The sequence below is a fragment of the Myodes glareolus genome, chromosome 13, assembly GCF_982192425.1.
Source record: "Myodes glareolus chromosome 13, mMyoGla1.1, whole genome shotgun sequence".
Classification (NCBI taxonomy): domain Eukaryota; kingdom Metazoa; phylum Chordata; class Mammalia; order Rodentia; family Cricetidae; genus Myodes; species Myodes glareolus.
In genome coordinates this window covers 3,040,868-3,061,754 of record NC_142038.1, presented here as the reverse complement: position 1 = coordinate 3,061,754, position 20,887 = coordinate 3,040,868, and the positions used below count along the sequence as shown (strand labels likewise).

Here is a 20,887-nt window from a genome sequence, read left to right as displayed (position 1 = left end):
TCATGACTTAGCTCACAGTGTGAAATTTCTTGAGACAGCCACGTGACTGTATCTCCAGCTCTCCTGCATTCCATTGCAATCTTGGTTTCTTTGGTATGAGAAACCCAGGAAACAGGATAGGTTTGGTGAGGGTAGGCATTCTGTAGCTTGTCATTCCTCTGCAAAAAACTACCAAAAACTTCAAAGAGCATACAGCAGCGGTTTTGTCAATCCATGTTTGACAAATTATCCAATTAAATTGAGGATATTTTAAAAATCTACTTATTAATCATGAATATATTACTCCAGTAAGCCAATTATTAATTAAAACACAGAGCATACATTAAGACACCATTGACATATTAGTGGAAAAATGACACGATTTTTCATATTTTTACAAATATAATGCCCTGTTTTTTAGATGAACAGACTCTTACATGTGCTTAATGGTGGGCTTTGTTCACAGGCTTTACAGAGAGAATCCAACTTCAGAGAGTTGTCAGTGGATAAAAGGAAAAATGCTCTCATGGTTCTTCCAGATAATAGTGACGATTGTCTTAAAATTCATGAAATTTCATCTAGTGACAGTTTTAAGATGTTTAATCATGGTAAGAGTCATGAAACTACATCAAAGGCTTTTTCACCAGATACATTAACTTTATCACTGTGTCTTCTGAAAATAGCCATGTCCCTGTGCCACACCCTCTCAGGGCATTGGAATCTAAGTAGTGTTTCTTCGGTAGGCTTCAGATTGCTACGATGTATATCTAGTGAAAGTTGACACAATTACTTATGAAATATCAAAAATCAAATTTTATCAAATCAAAAAACCACTTGACTTTAAAATTCTCAGAGTATTGGAAGCTGTCAGAAACACCGTGACAAATGCATTCCCTTCACTGGAAGCTGAACTTTTTCATTGGCAACATTGTCAGTTGTTTCCCTTCAAATCAACAGATTTCCATTTTGTGCAAGAAAAAGTCTGACAAGTACCTAAATCTGAATATTACAATTTGTCTTTCACGTGAAATAATGTTCCACAAACAACACACACATTAACTAACAGTGTAAACAATGGTGAGCATAATTTTCTAAAAAAGAATCATCACACCAGACAGTTTGAAGCAAAAATTCCTTATTGATAATTTGCATTTCACACTAAAGAATGTTAAGACACTTCCTCTAGGGCTCTCACATTTAAAATAGATCATTTTCTGTGCTTCAAGGAGATTTAAGTAAATTCTTATCTCTAAATGATTTGTACCATGGATGCTAGCTGCCACGGTTTGTGCTGTAGTTTTGGTTCCTTGCTAAGTACCAATTATTTGGAACGCTATTGTATTTGAGCAGGTAAGACAAGCAAACTTTTAGTACAACTTGTGCAGTATAAGTTTTAAAATTAAATGTCAATTTCAGTATTGTTACATAGCTTGCATTTATTATGAATATCCAAATGAAAAGCATTTTTGCTAATTCATCTATATTTTATACTGGTCAAATTCTGGGATAAATGAACAACCACGTTTGTCCAACTCTGGAGCACACAAGAACACAGCAACAGTTTGAGCTCCGCCTCCTCCTTTTAGCTAAATCTTTTAGTTCAGGAATTCCTGTGACTGTAATCCTGTGGAACTGGCAATGTCCTGGCTTTCCCCAGTACTCTTCATCCAATGTGTATTTAACAAAGACAGATTCTACAGCTCAATCCAAATTGTCCCTTGTGTGTGTGTGTGTGTGTGTGTGTGTATGTGCGTGTCAGGGACTAAAATTGCTTACCCTGAGAGATGCTTCAGTGACTTTCCTTTTGTGTTTTCTTCAGTAATATTTGTCTTTTGAAGAGGTGATAATGTCTATATGTAAATATCTAGGACTCTTTTCCAGAATTCTTTAATATCTGACTCAGATTACTAGGTACCAAACTTTATAACAAAATTACCACACGGTGTTTGTCTAAGTCCCTGTAAAATGTATTTCTAACATCTTTAAGACTGATATAAATTTTTTCATAACCATTTTTATGAGGTTTCTATCTCTTCCAAAAATAAGAAATTGGTTCAAAATGCTATTTCTTCATCATTTTGCACTATTGAACAGACTTCATAGGTATGGAAAGGAAAATAAATCTTTCATTTTGATTTTTTGAACAAAAATATCTATTCTTCACCGGAGGAGAAATGTAATAGAAGCATATTTTCTTCTGTTTAAGGGAAACAGTACTATTAATTTTTCTAACAGCTGAACTTAATGTAAATATTTATAAAAGTTTCCAATTTATGTAGATAGGTAAACACGTAAGAGGAGAGATAGATTTAAAACATTGGCAGAAAATCTTAATCCTTGACGTAAGTGCAAGAGTAGGTTATACAGTTTAGCATAGTACAGCAGTGCCTAGACCATGGTTTTGCCATAGTTGGTACAATGAAGAAAACAAAGCAACAGTGTCCTCTCAGGCTACAGAGTAAAGTGAGAGAGTCTCTAAACATGCAGGGATTTGTCATTCAAAGTGACCCATTTTAGGGCATCTGTGGAAACACCAGCAAATGGCCTGTTTTCTATTATTACCCTTAAGTCATCATATGAAATTTGATGTTCATAACATACCATGCATTCTTCTGTTGCATTCATTGATTGCATGTATGTGTATATATGTATGTATTACACAACTTGCTTTGGAAAAGAAACTGACTGTGTTATATATGTTTGGTGGATATAGTTTTAAGATTGATCATGGTAGGAAAATAATCTGGAGAAATTCTTAGTGGGTTTTATAAACCCACTTCATGAAATTAAACTATCATTATGCTCTGGGCAAGAATTGTTGCATGTTGACCTGCACTTGTGAGAGGGTGGGCAAATAAGGCACAGCTGCATGGCAAACAAGCAAATGTCAGGATGAGAAGATCTCTGATAGGGCACATACATTGGTGTATTTACAGTGAAAGCCTGTGATAAGCTTGATCCTATACATAGACAGGAAAAGCTAAAGTGTAAGAGCTTGAAAGCCTATATAAATGGAGAAGAATGAAGTAGGAATACAGTGATGCATTTTCTGTACATATAGAATTACATTTAATTCAGTATCATTACTGACCATCTTCCATGCTATGGGTCTTTAGTAAACATGTCACCTCATAGAGTCGAATTTGTCATGGTTTCAGGGAACTAGTAAAGCAAAAACAAAAGCACAGAAAAATATAACTGTAAATTCTAATAAAAACAGCAAGGGAGAGAAAAAGGAGAGAGACGTTGCTGCCTTAGGCTGGGATATCTGGAAAAGCTTTTCTGAGTTTTTTTTTACTACTAGAGAAAACAAGATTGTGGGGGAGAGAACAGGTCCTGATGTGGGCTATATGGCCCCGTGAGGGACAGATGAAAAGCTGTGGTCATACTCAAAGGACAGTGGGAAGTGACTCTCATAAATTCATTTTTATTTTTAAAATTAATTCAGGTTACTTTGTGGATAGCACATTTTGAGAGACATCCAAAGAGTAGAAAACTAGTTATGAGGTTCTACTTTGCATGTAGATAATATTGTGCCATTGCCCCAAATAACCTTGAACAATCAATCAAACTTATTACTCTTAAATCCAATTGCGGCTACTTGAAATGCACTTTTCATTGTTTTGTTTTGGATCATATGAGAAATCTGTAATTATAGTATTCCAAAATGAATGGCAAAATAATTTTTTTCCAAAAGTGTTTTAAGCCATCATTTCTATCCCTGTTAATACAAAGACAAAAATACATTTACATTTTCCAGTGTTGGCATTAATATCAACCTGATGTGACATGGCTTATAAAAATGATAAATGTCTTCCCTTCAAACTGGAAGATAGAACAGTAACATAATTTCCCCCAAAGTCACAGACACAGCATGAGCAGCTGGAACCTTCTAGTCATTAAGGTGCTGATGTGCATTCTCAAGGGATTAATTTAAGTAGAGGTCAAATGGCAAAAGGGCATAATGAATAAGAAAAATTAGATACCCAATATGGGCCATTATCTGAGTTTTAGATGTAAACATTTTTTGCTGTTGCTGCTGAGAATTAAACCCATGGCTTTTCCCCTATTAAGCAAATGTTCTTCAGATGAGCTACACCCTGCAAACGTATTCTTGACTTTAATTTAGTTAATAATTTTTGAGATGAGGCTTGACTACATAGCCCTAGAGCTTACAGAGACCAACATGTCCTTGAACGTAGAGTCATTTTCCTGCTTCTGATTCCAGAGTGTTGGAGTACAGTTGTGTACAACCACAGCCTATCACAAAGCTTGACCTCTCTATCAAATAGATGTGACTATTGCACTGGACAGTTTAATGGTGAAAACCGTGATTTTACATAAAATGTAGTTGTGTTATTACAAACACATTAGGCATTTAATACATATTTATTGGAAGAAAAATGAGATACCTATTGATACTCAAGGAAGTAAAAAGAAAACATCCTACTGATAAATAGCTTAATGTAAATTATATTTCCAAGGAAATCATATACAGACATTTTCTTTGCCCCATATAACTAACAGAACTATTTTCAAGTAGTTCCAGAAAAAAAAAATGATCACTTGGCTTAAATATTTTTGTTTTTCTTGAGCCAATATACGTGCGTAAATTCTGGTAGTGTTCATAATAAACTGAGAGACAAGAGTTGATGCAATGGAGTGCTACTGTGATCACACTTTATCTCTCACTGCCACCAGACCAGTTATGTCAGTGTTTGCCTGACAGGAAACAAACATTGAAAAACACTAACACAAATACACAGATACATTCAGCATGCTCACCTACAAGGGCACAGGATGAGGTACACCCAAACACAGATGTTATGTAAACTCACATGATCTATGTATGTATACTTAAAATCTGTCATAATGAACTTTTCATACTACAGTTGATGGTCACTATTGAGAATCATTTCACAAACTACTTCAAATTCCATAAGATTTTTTTATCAGTATCTCTTGTATTATAGAAATACCATCCTAAACACCAAACTCAACTTTACACTACTCACACAAAGTCTTTAATCATGTATCCTTATCAGAACCATTATCTTATCACAGGTAAGAGGAAATTTCAGACTCTGTGGACATACATTGTTTCAAGTCAGAGAAACGTTCCTCATATGGGGTGTGTTTCACTCAGATTGTCATCAGAGTTGACACATTCATGTTCTGATCTTAGGGCCTCTCAGCAATGAAGCATGCATATGACTTCAGGGGATCTCCAAAATAGCAAGAAAATCTACAAATGCCTCATGTATCCCATTGGGTAAATACTCTCAGATGCGCTCTTCAGGCTCAACTTTGCATTTCATGGGCTGTGTTCCTACTTTACAATCAAACCCAGGAAATGGGATTGATGATGGCATTTTTGTCTTTTAACAATGACATTTGCAAAGCTTATGATAAATCAAACTTTCCATGAAGCAAGCAAATAAGCAGAGGAACTAGTTCCTGAGACTCGGCTCACAGAGAACGGGATAGGAGCTTAAAAAGTAGAGAATGGAGAAATACGATAAAAAGCCATCATGGTATGAATCAGACATGGTAGGAAGACAGGGCAAGTCTTTCACCTGCAGACAAAGGATTTTCACTTTCCTACATGACCTCCATGCTGCTAAAATCCTAGGCAAGAATATTTTTCAACAATTTGTGTAATCTTTTGAACTAGAAAATAAATTATGTTTGTAATATGTGAGAAAAACTCAAACTATGACTTCCCCATGAATATACTGCACAAAAATATAATATGAGTTAAGTATATGATACAGAAATGGTGTTAAAGGTTTGAAACAACCCCTTTTTTCAGTGAGAAAAAAAACCTGTAGCAATATGTGGTTAGATTGACATACACTTGAAATTCATAAGTTAATATTATCATGTACTTATTATTTTATCCAGAATTCTCCTAATGTATGTGCAGGCAAATTCCTGAATAATTTGAAGGAATATTACTCAATATCACAGTGAAAAATACATGCAGAATAAAACTAATTATCTTTTTCTCAATTTTTAAGATCCTGACTTTAAGGACCTTGGAGTTTTGAAACCATTGCCAGGTTAGTATATCAAAGATTTGATCATGTCCAGAGGTCTTTGTTTTCTGCGATGAAGTATACTTTGGGTTTATTATTCAAGCTCCATTTTTGTATGTGTTTGGAATTTTATTATTTAGCGTGTGAGTTTGAGATGGGCGGTCCTGAAGGAATTGTGGAGTCGATACAGATTCTGAAGGAAGGCAAAGCTTCTGCCAGTGAAGCCGTGGATTGCAAGTGGTACATCAGAGCCCCACCACGATCCAAGGTCAGTCTCAAACGTGAAACACCCACACAACAGTGCACTTGAAAGCATCTAGTTCTCACATTATCTAGTAGCACTGGGACATGTGTTGACCATGCCATATATGAGCAGTATCCTGTGTCTTGAAATGAGACTTGTATCCACCTGTTTAACACGACTTTCCAGCATGAGCAGAAGCATGGGATCTGGTTAGCAGATGATACACATGAGTGAAGCAAGTCTGCCTCCCTGGAACATGGATCTCAGAGTCAGACCAGAGTTCTTGCCAGGAATGAAGTTAAACAAGCTCCCCCACTGTCAGTATACACAGTTTCAAATCAATGCTATGTCTGAGGAAAAGGTGTGTAGGGTTTATGAAACTATGCATCTCTAGCATGTGAAATAAAGGTATACAAGGATGGATGCCAATGATGGGGTCTAAGAAAGCTCACACCCCAGTGAAGAGAGAGGACAGTTCTTCTGGAATTGTTGACTGTGTTCCTTGTAACTGTTCTGGTGAATGTGGAAGGGTATATGACCAAGTCCTTCAAGTCCTTCATACACAAGCACTCCAGACCTATTGTTGACCACACCAATTCCTGAGTGCTAGAAACACAATATAATGCTTTAACTGTTGTAACATGAGGGCCAGCTTGTTGGGGTATCTGTTCCCGCCCAGTACCCCACAGACAGCAATTCCCAAGGAAAAATCACACACAGGACTCCATAAGATTATAAACTGATTGGCCCATTAAGTCAGGCTACTTATTAGCTCTTATAAATTATGTTACCCCATTATCCTTATCTACATTAGACACATGGCTCTGTACCTTTCTCAGCTGGGCAAGTTACATGCTGCCTCTTCGGTGGTCTGCACAGGAATGGAGAGGGAGCTTCCTGCTTCCTAGAATACTCCCGTTCTCTTTGCTCCACCTCTACTTTCTGTCTGGTTGACCCACATATACTTCCTGCCTGGCCAGTCAGCATTTTATTAAAATACATGATTGACAGAATACAGACAATTCTCCTGCATCAAACTGTTACGTGCATCATAGTGAATGTAACAGGGGTAAAACTCAGATGCAGATAAGCACTTTAATAACACTATTTAGAACAGTGAAGCATGCATTTATCTTTACAGGTCTGCCTTCAGAGGAACTGTAAAAAAATCAGTACATTTTACTGATTTCCTCTTTATATTATTTTTATTCTCATTCCCATTCCCATGCATATGACAGAGTTCCAACATGACTGATTTATTGGACTTGAACTCATACTGACTATTCTTTGAAGAAAAACAATTCCTGGTTTAATTAATTGGTTTAATGACACTGGAAAGCCCAAAGCATTATTATCCAATGAAAACACGATGGGGGTGGGGAGGAAGCGGGATGGAACGATGGCTTTATCTGTGGAATGATTGTCTTGAAAACATATGGACCTATATTTAATCCATTCAGACAATATAAAGAGAATTTTATGCAATGGTGAGAACTCATATTTTCAGAGCTGGAAGATAAAGACAGATCCCTGGGTTTAAGATCCAGCTATCCTGGACCACTTGGTGAATTCCAGGCCAGTGAGAGACCTTGTGTTCAAAAAGAATTGTGAATGAAGCATGAGAAACAACTTCAAAAGCTGACCTCTGGTCTCCACACAGGGATGAACATGTGCATCAGTGCTCTGATACACACATACAACTCTACACACACACACACACACACACACACACACACACACACACACACACAGAGAGAGAGAGAGAGAGAGAGAGAGAGAGAGAGAGAGAGAGGCAGAGAGAGCATGCCTCTCTAATTCCTACACTAATTCCTCAGCTGTTCTTTAGTCCTTAGACATATATGTCAAGAGATCATATGAGCAATAGGATTGGATCCCTGAACTATTGGTAAAGAAGGTGTGGAAGAAAAGACTTCACAAAGACTACTGCACAGAGGTGGCCAAGTTCTCATCAGATTGCCATGAGAAACAGTGCCATGGGAACTAGACAGGAGAGAGAAACTCAAGGCACCAGGTAGAGTCTCCGAGTCTTTATGTGCAGAGAGTAGGCAAGTCTGTAAGTGCTGAGGCTCTGTGGGTCTTTCCAGAGATTACTTACAGTGCTTAGTGGTATCAGAAAAGCAAGGAGAAAGGGGATGAGCCTGGATTTGCATTTCAGAAATAAAACATTATGTGGGAAGAAAAGATATGCGTGTTAACATGTGCAGATGTCTAAGTAGGGAGAAGACAGAGAGTCTAGGACTGGCCTCACTCTGTTCTGGTGACCAGTGAAGGGACTATTAGGATAGAAAGATATCACAGAATTTTGATGGTGAGATATTCAGATTGAGCAAAACATAAGTCTCTTTTGCTGGGGTTTTGTTTTTTTCTTGGTTGTTGTTGTTTTGTTTTATTTTTCTTTTGTTAGAATTTGGAGGGAGTTGGCTCTTCAATAAGTACTTTTGCCTTTCTATTCCTGATTATATTTCTTGCCCATTTCTTCAAACAGGTAGCTACAGAACCTTAGGCATGATGAAAGAATGGTCTTGCTCAAAGCTCTGATAATTATGCTTCTCCCTGTGTGGGAGCAAGTGTTTTGAAAAGCCTTTGCTTTATAACAATTTAGACACTGCATTTCTCTTTCTTTCTTTCTTTCTTTGAAAATTAAAAAGGTGTTTGTTAGCTGAGACTGACATCACAGACTTGTGATTCTGTCTGCTCAGCTGGGAAACTGAGGCAAGATGGCTGTCCTTTCACTTCAGGGTTAGCTTAGCCTATAGAGGAAGTGAGTTTGCACAGCTGGATTGGACATTTCATGACACCCTATCTCAAAAGTAAAAGGACAGGGCTGTGAGGGCAGCTTGGTGATAAAGCACTTCTCTAGCTTGTGGGAAGCCCCGGGTTCAAACCTCTATATCAAAAGGTATTTTATAAAGTAACGAATTGATATTTGTAATGCAAAGTCATAAACACTTGTCTGGAAGATCAGAAAGCTAAATTTATCTTACATACAATTTGTGGATTCTCAGTAAAGTGCTTGTTTTTCTTCACCTTTATGAATGGAGATCTTTTTTTTTAAAAAAAAGCCAGCTTTTGTGCACAGGAACTGTAAACACAGCACCTTGCTCTCTTTAGCAGCACCGTGTCACTTTGGTGTTAAAGTGGAGTATAAACACACGCCTCCTTCTTTCAGCTGGCAAATAATCTGTCTTTTGTGTACTCCTAGAACAATGCCTAGTGCACCTGCCTGTCACAGAATCCGGCAGTGGGTGACCCAAAGGGGATGCTGCCTGCAGAGCTGAACCAAGATGGTTCTATTATAACAGTCTTTTCTGTTCAATTAGAGGCTGAGAGGATAAATAATACCATTGAATGCTGTGGAGAAAACCAAAAAAAATAAGGTTTCCTGCAATTGTGAGCTTCCTATTTTTGTGGATAGCCTAGTGATTTATGAGACTAAACTATCAAAGCATAGGTCAAGATTGAAATGGGTCATTGTGAATATTTGAATGACTCTCTCCTGACCCTGCATAGTAAACAGTTACACTGAAAAAGAGTATGCTTGTTATGATTAAAATTTATATACAATACTTGTTGCTTCTTAGCATTTCACCAAAAGGATATGTACTAATATCTTCTTTATTAATGTAGGTGACCCCTGTATTTAGAAAAGTGATCACCCAGCATTTTCAAGGAAAGCCAGAGAAGAAACTTTGGAAATCCATTTCATGATGAGTCATTTACAAATAGAATAAAAGAAGCGGGGTCAGGTATTTTTGAGTCAATCATGTGGGGTATAAACACACTTCCTTCTGTGAACAGGCTTTTGTGTCTGTGAAGATTCTAGAACAAGGCTGTAGGAAAGGAATTAATGTGTCTAGTTTTAGATCTTATTCAGAGAAAGGTCACCCGTAGGGAATAATGGAAGATCAAACTGTGGTAAGAATTTGAACTTGAATTCCATGAGGGCTGAACTTTAGGTATTTGTAGATAATGACTTTAAGTGGAATGGCAACACCTGCACAAAATGGGGCCACTTTCCATTCAACTCTGCCTGGAGGAGGACCTCTTGAGTCCTGTAGGGAGTGGAACTATCAGAAGGTGTGGCCTTGTTGGAATACGAAGTATGCGACTGTGGAGGTGGACTTTGGGATCTTATACACTAAGCCAACCCAGTGAGACAGACTACTTCCAGTTACTTAAGACGTAAGAACTCTCAGCTTCTTCTCTGGTGCCTTATTTGCCTACATGATGCTTTGCTTCCCACCATGGACGGTAATGGACTAAACCTCTGAACTGGAAACAAGCCACCCCAATTGAATGTTCTCTTTTATAAGACTTGCCATGTGTTGACTAGTTTTCTGTCCCACCAAGTCCTGCAGTCGTTCAGTTCCAAAGAAACACACAGAGGCATACATTAATTATAAACTGATTGGCCTATTAGTTCAGGCTTCTTATTAACTCTTTTTCACATCATACATTAACCCGTTATTCTTGTCTGTGCTAGACATGTGATTTGGTAGCTTTTTCAGTGAGGCAGTCATATCTTGCTTCCTCTGTCTGGATGATGACTGCAGATTGACTCTTTCCTCTTCCCAGAATACTCCTGTTCTTATTGCCCTGCCTCTACTTCCTGCCTGGTTACTAGTCAATCAGTGTTTTTTTAAACAAGTACAAGAAACAAATCTTCACAGGGTTAAACTATTGTCACACAGCACTTCCCTTCCCACCTTTTTTTCAAAACAAGAACTTTGAATCCAATCTCCCTTGTTTAGCTTTCTTCCTGACTGTTATCTATACAAATTGTAACCAACACTCTAAATAAAGAAGAACATCCATAAACCATTTTTTTTGAGAATGTTGGTGTAGTTTTCCAGGCTACTACCTGCTGATTGGGGTTGCTGAATATCTTATGGGAACCTAAAGAAAATATAGAAATATGGTAAAGTCCTGCCTGGAGTATTCTGTGAGCATGGATCATCTCATCCAGCAGTCTTGAGGATGTTCTGTATGTAGAACTCAGACAACTGGGACATCCACTTCTATCAGATATCTCAGGGAATCTTCCTTGATCAAACCTAATTCTTCTTAACCGAGATGAACCCACAGCTTCTCATTTCCTGTGGAAACAAAAGCAAAACCTTTTCTCCAAAGTAACATACATTCTGACTTAAATTTTGAAGTCAAGGCATTTTCAAAATATATATGTTAGATTAATCCAACAGCATTTATAATCAAATATTTTTTATCAGCTTTTTCTCATTCCTCAGCTATCAAGCAATTTAAAGACAACACAACAACACACAGTATCCAGACTCTCTGTGTATTTTCCATCTTTACATGGCTTTATTTTAAACTCTATTTTTTTATTTTATTTTTAAGTTTTGGCTTTTTGAATCAGGGTTTCTCTGTGTATCTTTAACTGTCCTGGAACTCACTCTGTAGATGAGACTGTCCTTTAACTCATAGAGATCTGCCTGCCTCTGCCTCCTAAGTGTTGGTATTAAAGGCATATGTTACCATACCCAACAATTCTCTTTCTTTTTTTTTAATATTAAGGACTTTATACTTTTTCTTTTCTTTTCCAAACTTACATATATTTTTAAGCACACTACAAACTGTTTAGAGGCTTTTTCATCTGAAACTATCTTTACTGTATCTTTCTTTTTCTGATCACATGAGTCTTTAATTTGCTAAGTGATATGGCTAGAAGTAAAGCCATGGCTTAGACGACTGTATCGAGCCAATTCTTTAGCTTTCTGAAAGTCTAACCTCATGGCAGAGGTACTGGGTGGAGTCATGTTTATTGCCACAACTCTATGGCGTTTCAAGGTCCCTGACACCACCAAGAAGCATGGTGTTGGCTATTCATAAATACCATTTAAATGTTTTGATGGCAGGGGCTCTTAAAAGAGCCGCAAAGTTTTGCAGTTAAAGCCGAGTCAGGAAGCCTCTTTTAAATGAGATGTGCTTGCCTCTAGCAAAGAGCCCACACAAGGAAGTTCTACCGAGAAGTCATGCTTGATGATCTCTTCATATCAGTAGAAATCCTAAGACAGGGCCCCACCTTTTCTAAGAAACCATTGGCAATTAAAGGTTGCCAGAGGAGATGTCATTTTCTTCTATTGTAGCTGTTGCTAAGTTGATCACGCTGTAGTAAAATAGCCCATCACTCTTGTTCCTATCACTCTTGAGTGTGCAAGCAAATTCTACTAAACTCGGTGGCTAAGACAATGCATGGAAAAGGGAAAGAAAGTCCTTGGACAAGGATAGTAATTGTTGGGGTGGGGGAAATAAGACAAGGTAATGAGTGACAAGTACAGACACAATACAGTATGTATCTATAAATGTTAGATATGCTGGAATTATCACAAATGGTATTTAGAAGATTTAAGGTAAACTGTTTCTAGAAAGAAAGAGCATAACAGCAGTCTCCTTAATCTACATTGTTTTAGGAACTGCAATTTGTATTTTATACTAGAGGTAAACAAGTTTGAATTCAATATACTAAGGGATTGTTGCCAATGATGCAGATCAAATGGTATTCCAGGGAAAAAGTGAGCAATGAATTATTATAATTGTATAATAATTAAAAATCAAGTAATTTTGAGTAATAGTACATAAAAAATGTTGATAAAAGCACAAATCCCATAAATATGTGTCCTGAGACAAGCTCAGACATTTAACTCTCTAGTAGCAGGGCTGGAGCAAGGATACTATCTCAAAATCCCTGTCCCAGTCTGATATATCAGAACCTCTATATTCAGAAAAATGAACAAGTTCACTCGAGTATAATAGGGGATAGCATCAAAAGTTTCACCAAGCATGTGCCAAGGAAAGCGTGTAGTGCTTTGGGAGAATAAAAATCTACCTTTTGTTATCTCCACATAATTTTCCTATTTGAACTTAAATTTAAATTTGTTAACAAATCAAAATATTGTTAGTTCACTTATAGTCAACTCAACATCAGAAGATGACAAATAAATCTGCAATTAATAAAATACCAAGTTGTTAAACTCTGTTTAAGAGAAAACGCATGTGTATGGCAGGTTCCTATGAAACATCCTCAGTTTCCATTCCCAGGCCTCACTTTGTAAATATGTCAAAACAGCACACATCTGGTTCCAATAAATTAAATTGCTGGGTAAAGGGTGCTTGAGGGATACCAGTGAAGCTATCAATCGGTGACTTAGAGCAAAGGGAGGTGGCCCACCTGAGTCTAATCTGATCACACAGCAGAGCTTTCTTTAGGGACAGAAGAGGGAACCTCGAGTCAGGGGACCAAGGAACCTTTTCCGGGATGGAGATAGCCAAGGGCATGAAAGATGGTGTTGAGCTTGGAAGGGCAAGAACATGGAATTTCAGGCTTCGAAAAGGCAGTGAAATCGAAATCATGAGTCCTTCCAGGCTGGGGATTGTGCAGTAATAAGCGAATCATTTTAAATGGGTCTACTGTAGTTGAGGTTGATTTTTGTGTAACAATAGGCAGGGGTAATGATTAGAATTGAAAACAAGAAAATGCCTTAAAGGTTCTAGGAATTAAATCTGTCTTCATTATCTCAAAATATGAAAAAAATGAAAATGAAAATCATAACATAGTAGATAACAGCCAAGAAAATTTTAGTATAACTTGTAAAATAAAATATTAGTTGTAGGATGTGAGAATGTAGAGGGCTACTCAATTTTTTTGGTATTTTCTATACCTATCTGAAAATCACTTTAATTTTTTTATTTCACAACCTGTTTTATTTATCTTTATGTATGTTTTCCAAATTCATGTAGTATTGAAACTGATATAATCCTGACCTGTATAGTCACCAACAGCAACCACAAAACCTTTCCTGTGCACAGGCCTTTATACTGTGGTTCAAATATTAAGATGTCCAGTGGTCTTGAAACCATTAATAACATATGTCAGATCCACGGGTGACTCAACTTTTATTTATTGTGAATAAGTTTTCTGTTGAGTCTCAAATAATTGCCTCAGTACATGTTTTCCATATCATCATGACACGAGAGAAGGAACTTCTGAGCTCCTGGTATTAAAATATCTTTGTCACTGCGATGTTTGGTAAGTTTTGCTAAATTTACTTATTTTGCATATAAACCTGGTGCTTTCTTCCACATTAGTGCAATTTGGGGAACAGATACTCCCAGAAATGTTTTCCACGTCTTGTTCAGTGAATCATCCTGTCAGTTCCAACTCTTTGTGATTGATTTAAAGGAGGAATACATCACAATGATGCGCCGAGAAGAGACCTGGATCTGACTGTTTCACTAGAGTTCTCTGTTATTCTTTTTTTTTTTTTTATCATTTTCTCTTTCCTTCAATGAGGGAGTAGAGAGTTTCTTCTTTCTTGTTTTGTTCATTTCGCTACTTGAAATAAGTCTTTTGCATGAGATCACCATCCACAAATCTTATACACTGACTCTAATCATAGTGACTATTTTAACAGTTTTTAAAATGAGATTGGTTGATATTAAGGTGTTGTTATGGTGAGCAAATGAATATGCACACCTGGCCTAAACCCAAGCTTGTGGTATATAGTGAAAGTTTTCAAAATCAGTGAAAGCATAGATGCAGTAGATGACCAATGTTTGCTTTGTTTTCTGTTTTTACTTTATGTTCCATTAAAGACACGCTGGAATGTGATGTATCTCCTGTTCTGGTAGTTGTTTCCCTGGCTGGTAAAACTGTATGTTTTTCCATTGAATTTGTATGTTCTTTTGAGAGTGATCAACTATACCAGGCTTATTGCTGAGTAGTTTAGAATATACGTATATTCTGACTTTTTCTTGCATGTAACATTTTTGTTATCTAATGAGAGTCGGCAGATTCTCATTTAATTTTCATAGGGTTTTCAGATTGCTGACTGCTATTCAGGGCAGAGCAGAGCAAAGCAACAGGATGAAAAGAATCTAAGAGACAGAGCTGACATTTCCTGCTTCAGGAGCTCACACTCATTTGATCAGTCCCCTTTTCAGCTTCCTAATAAAGATCATCTGAAAAACACCTTCCTTTAAAAAGTGTTTCATCTGGGTATGGGAAAGACACAGTGATACATATGTCAAAAATTTAGATTTAACATTTTTCAGGTTTATGTTTGTTCTATAATGTTATTTATGATTTGAAAGTGTTATACTGGTACAGATGTGACTTGTTTATAGCCATAACTCATTTTTCCTGCTCTGACTTTTCCCCATGACACCCCCACCACATTTTCCCAATTTCATGCCCTCCTGTAGTAAAAGGAGCGGGCTGCGTCCTGACACCTCCGAAATAACAACACACAAATTGTATTCATTTAAACACTGCCTGGCCCATTATCTCCAGCTTCTTATTGACTAACTGTCACATATTAGTTTAACCTATCACCATTAATGTGTATTGCTACTTGACCGTGGCTTACTAACATGAGTCTAACAAGCATCCGTCACAGAAAGGAGAGCCATGGCATCTGCTACACTGCCTCTTCCTCCCATAATTCTGTTCTGTCTACCATGCCCATCTAAGGGCTGCCCTATCAAAAGGCCAAGGAAGTTTTCTTTATTCAACCAATGAAAGCAACACATAGAAAGAAGACCCTCCCACACCACCCTCCTATTAATTTATTTAAATTTTCCGAGTCCAATTGCTTCTCTATACATGAGGATGGACACTGGATCATCCACTGAGGTGTTTAGGAGGATATATGCCTAAAAATGAATAACTACTCCCACCCCCAGAGGCCATCAGCTGCCAATAGCTCCTCAGCTGGTCCTGAGTCTTGAAAGCCCTGCATGCCCATGTCCATACTGAATTTTCTTAATTGACACGATCACTTGGAACTTATACAGGTAACCTCTGCTGCTGTGCGTTCATGTATACAAGGGCCACGTCATGTGCAGAGAGCAGATTTAACACTACTCTTCTGCCTCCTATAGCTCAGACACTCTAGCTTCCCCTTTCTGCAATGCTTCCTGAGCCTGGAAGGGGGTATGCAGATGGTTTTTCAATGATCGAGCAGTTACAGAGACATTTAGCGCTTGGAACAGAAATATGTTACTGTGTTGGCCATTATCTCCAGCAACAAGAAACTTCTTTGACCAAGGGTGGGAGTCCCACAGATCTACATATACAAATATTTAAAAAGCAGATTGACATGATCTTTCAGAGAAAAAACTCCAACATATAATGGTGTTATTGGTTCTCTTAAACTGCTGGGTACCTAATCCTTGGGCTGACATTGTGTCCCTGTCCTTATTTTGGCAACCAAACTGAGCGTGCCATATTCTTTTCTTGAGTATTCAATCTTTTCCTCCTTCCTTGTTCTTTTCTATGAGATAACATCACAACCCACCTGGCTTTCAAACCTGAAATGAAGGTACAGTTATCCAAAGTTCCCTTTATCTGACTTGTCTCAATATAACTTTTTAGCTAGTCTGTCCTCACATTTGGAGTGTAGCTTCCTAAGTAGTCACACTTTTATACAAATTTCGTCCCCACCAAACCATCCTGACCATGTAGGCAGAGGAGATCTTTTGCAAAAACAGAGTGACTGAATTTGGAGAACTGGGAAGAGGAAGTAGTGGAAAACATCTTCCGAATTTTTTTCCTGAACACTTAAATACAATATATCCCCAACCTGAACTTTTAGAGAAAGATTCCCTGCCCTTGTTTGCCTAGCAGAATCTTCAGAAATGCAAGCACTTTTTAAAAACACTTGTGCTGTCCCCAAACAAAAACGAAACAAAATCAAGCTTTCTTAAACTGAAAATTTCTGGAATACTGTAGATAATTTCAGAAATCTATTATGTTGGGGTGAATAAACTACACATGGATGATGGGAGTAGTAGTTAATTTTTTTTTGTGTGTGAAATAACATAAAGCAATGACCTGGACATAGGAACAGAGGGTGATTCCTTTGACTATGTGTTGTATGTGGTGTTGATAAGATGGAAAGTTACAGGAGTCCTACATATGTAGACTTTGTTGTACGAAAGTCAGAGTAAAACTCCAATTCTCAATAGTTGTTCATTTCCATTCATCTCCTCATAACTCTCTGTTCTTCCTTCTCAAAGTTTTGTTGTGGTGATCTAGTGTGAGTTACCACAGCTCATTTCCAGCTCACACAGGTATAAAATATATTGTCATATACTTTCTATACTTTAGATCTCAGTCATAGTTTTTTGAGAGTTATGTTAAACAATTCTTACTGTTGATGGTAACCTGTGTGCATAATTATTATTTATATACTCAAAACAATGTCAGGTGTATGGACAGCCCATAAATATATGGTGAATGCTGAGCAAATGAAATTAATAAAGAAAATGGAAGTTGTAGTTAGTCGAATAGAGATGAAGTTCCATGGGAAGTGTAATTTAAAATATGTTTAGTTCTAATTGAGTATGGAGGGAATGAAGAAAAAGGCTGCAGTGGGAGGTTGTTTTCTGGGAATGTAGTAACTGAACTCATGCTTGACACACACTGGGAAGAAGGTGCTACAAACAAGGGACCAGTTTCTCCAAGGGAAGACTTGCTGCTCCTGCATCACAGAACTTGGGGTTTGGGGAAATAACACAGTCCTGGAAGGAAGAGAGAAGACATTTGCCTGAGCAAGGCTCCTCAGTGGTTGTACTGCCCCTCAAGTGAGGACTTGGGGCAGAGGGGTGGGATCACTGACTTCCTACTCAAAAGTGTTATGTTTGCCTGGGTTGAGACTTGGAAGACATGCAGAGACTGAACCTGACAGACACATAGATTGTTTAGGAGTTTGCTAAAATATCTTGTTTGAAGAGACAAGGCATACAACTGATTTGTAAGAGAGTCTACAGGGTCCAATGTCTATTTCCTAATAGCATTCAATGACAATAATATGTTTGTAATAACTTGTGTGTTCATAAGAGGTCAGTTTTATTCATGTATCATTCTTATTGCACTTTCACTAATTTGGTTCACTTACTTTTAGTGTATATAATGCTTAGTTTCACATTCAATATTGCTGTCATGATTTACCACACCTTGTGAGAGCTTCATTCCTAACTTACTGTTACTTAAATTGTGGCCATGAGATATAAACTGTGGATATTGCTGAGTGGGTGTATTAAAAAACAAACATGTTTTGTAGTCTGATTCCCACTGGAACCAATCACTTGTGGTTCTGAATATGCTTGGAAGAGTCAGATAACGTCTCTTCACCATGAACCAGTGCATTAGACACAGTACATCTTTGAAGAAGAGTGTGGACAGCGGGACCAGAGGCCTCATGTCTCACTTGTTAATTATCCTCTTGACTTGTCACATCTTAGTACATCCACATATGATTCGCAAAACTGTTGGGAGCATTTAATGGTGACGTATGAATTGGTGTCAATGTACATTGTATTCCTTAAATGCTAATTTAACTTTTATTTGTGTAGATTTAGTTAAGTGCCCTGATTTTAAGCAGGATGAAAATAGCTAGACTAGTGTTTTAAAATGTTTTGGTATGCTCCACCACAAAGCTGAATACTTGTGATTTACACAGGCTGAAATCAAAAGCTGTCTTTCACTGTTTTTTATGTAAATTGTTCTTTATATAAAAATTTTCAAAACAAAACAAGAAGGGTGCTTGAACAAGAATACATAAAGAAATATTTAAAGTACTTCCATATGTAAAGCTAAATAGTGTATAAGTTTTGAAAGCTAATATCTTGTAGCATGAGGGCCGGCTATCTGATTTCTGATACTTAACGAGATGACATCAGGATCATCTGGGCAAAAAAATTATATATATTCTTAACTAAGGAAATGGTGCATTTAAGTTTTTTTTTTAAATAGCATACTAAGACTTGAAAAGAAATATTAAAGAAAATTTGCTTTGCATGAGTTTGTTTGCCTGTGGCCCACAAGGGGAAATAATGGGGCTGATTGCAATCAAGGCTGTCTTGTGAGGCTGGAAAGAAAGGAGATCCTAGCTTTGCTCTGAATTTGTGAAAGGAACATATTGTTTTGTCTTTGTTTCACAGATTTACTTACGTTTCTTGGACTATGAGATGCAGAATTCAAATGAGTGCAAAAGGAACTTCGTGGCAGTGTATGATGGAAGCAGCTCGGTGGAGGACTTGAAGGCCAAGTTCTGCAGCACCGTGGCTAACGACGTGATGCTGCGCACAGGCCTGGGGGTGATCCGCATGTGGGCGGACGAGGGCAGCCGCAACAGCAGGTTTCAGATGCTCTTCACCTCCTTTCAAGAACGTAAGGCTCCTTTACTTGACTGCTTGTCCTTCAGAAGTGTCCCAGGCTGCGTGGCTCCTTTGCTGATAATAGGGTTTTCTTCATGCAGCTTGGGCACAGCAGGTGGTTTCCTAATAAGTGGCTAAAACCAGTGAGGTTCCTTTCCCCTCATTTTGATGCAGCGGGAGCTACATGTCCCATTCTGAGTGTTTATTTCCGTATATGCATCATAGCCTCGCTTAAACGAGTGCACGCTCTTCCTCTGGGAAATGATGGATTTTGTTTGTCTTCGGTTTAGCTCTTTCCAAGAATATGGAGGCGATGCTGCAGTTTCTGATGAAGTTTCAGTTTAAATATCGTCTTCTCAAAACGCCATAAAATGTTTGATATGTTGGCTTTAGTAAGCTTCTGGTGCAGTCTCATTTAATCTGGACAGGCTCACTACTGCAGAGCTACAGTTAAAGGGAAGAGAGGAGTGCTTGGGAAGACAGAGAATTAGGGGAAAAAAATCAGACGATGTTTAAGTGACTTAATATTTAAAGTTACTGCAAAATATGTGTTTATTTTTTAATTTTGAAAACTACAGTTTAATGAATAATGAGCTGTATGAACAGAAATATTAGGACACTCTTTGGAAACTCAGGCTATTTTATGGTTCACAAATAGAACAAATGAAAGAAAAATGCCAAGAAATTCAGTTTTAAATGGGAAAAGGCTCATATTTTGAAGCTGTGCCTCTTGTTTGAGTAGAAAAGAGAGAAAAAGAGTTCAGAGTCTTCTCAGACATCTCTTGTTGTAAACAGCACCGGGTGCCCAGATTTTTAGGTTCAGAATTGTTAAAAGTTTTAGATAACTATTTTATAAAACACACAAATACTTTTGACTTTAAATTCCTCTCTAATCATGCAGCTGGTGTATTCTGTATCACCAGAATCCTGGAAGGTCACTTGATCTTTCTAAATCGTACCATGGACTTTGACTTAGACACTGTGCCCAGCTGTGGGTTGTTTATACACAGTGGAGTCTCTAACTTCTCAGTGACTGACTGAAATGTTAGAGGTCTTGGATCTTTATTTCACTGTGGGATATTTGAAAAATAATCTCATATTTTCTAGACTAGGATATGAAGAAAATTTTAGTGTGATTTTTGGGACTTGTGTCAGCAACATTTAGGACAGTGCTCCTTCCAGAGTCTGATTTTTAAAAGTGTTAATAGCAATTTATACGTCTTGTGGAATATAGTTTGGATGATATCTATCATATTAGTTATTTTGTTTACTATATTTTATTTATAGTAATGTTATGCATTTGCTGTATGTAACATGATATTTTGAAGAATATATGGATGACGGAACTGTTGCACCTAGTCAATGATGATATATTTTTCTCTTGTAAAATGCTAAGAAATGATTAGTAAGTAGTCTCACTACAGAA

At 37.5% G+C, this 20,887-nt stretch overlaps 1 protein-coding gene across 2 annotated transcripts in view; it reads left to right on the top strand.

The window, feature by feature from the left end:
* Positions 1-20,887, top strand: part of Neto1 (neuropilin and tolloid like 1) — a 122,925-nt gene that overhangs the window by 66,754 nt on the left and 35,284 nt on the right. For both annotated transcript variants that reach the window (XM_048419442.3, XM_048419441.3), the window contains exons 5-7: positions 6,000-6,041; positions 6,158-6,285; positions 19,246-19,474. In XM_048419442.3, coding sequence (XP_048275399.1) covers positions 6,000-6,041; positions 6,158-6,285; positions 19,246-19,474 — 399 coding nt within the window. The remainder of the gene's footprint in view (positions 1-5,999; positions 6,042-6,157; positions 6,286-19,245; positions 19,475-20,887) is intronic.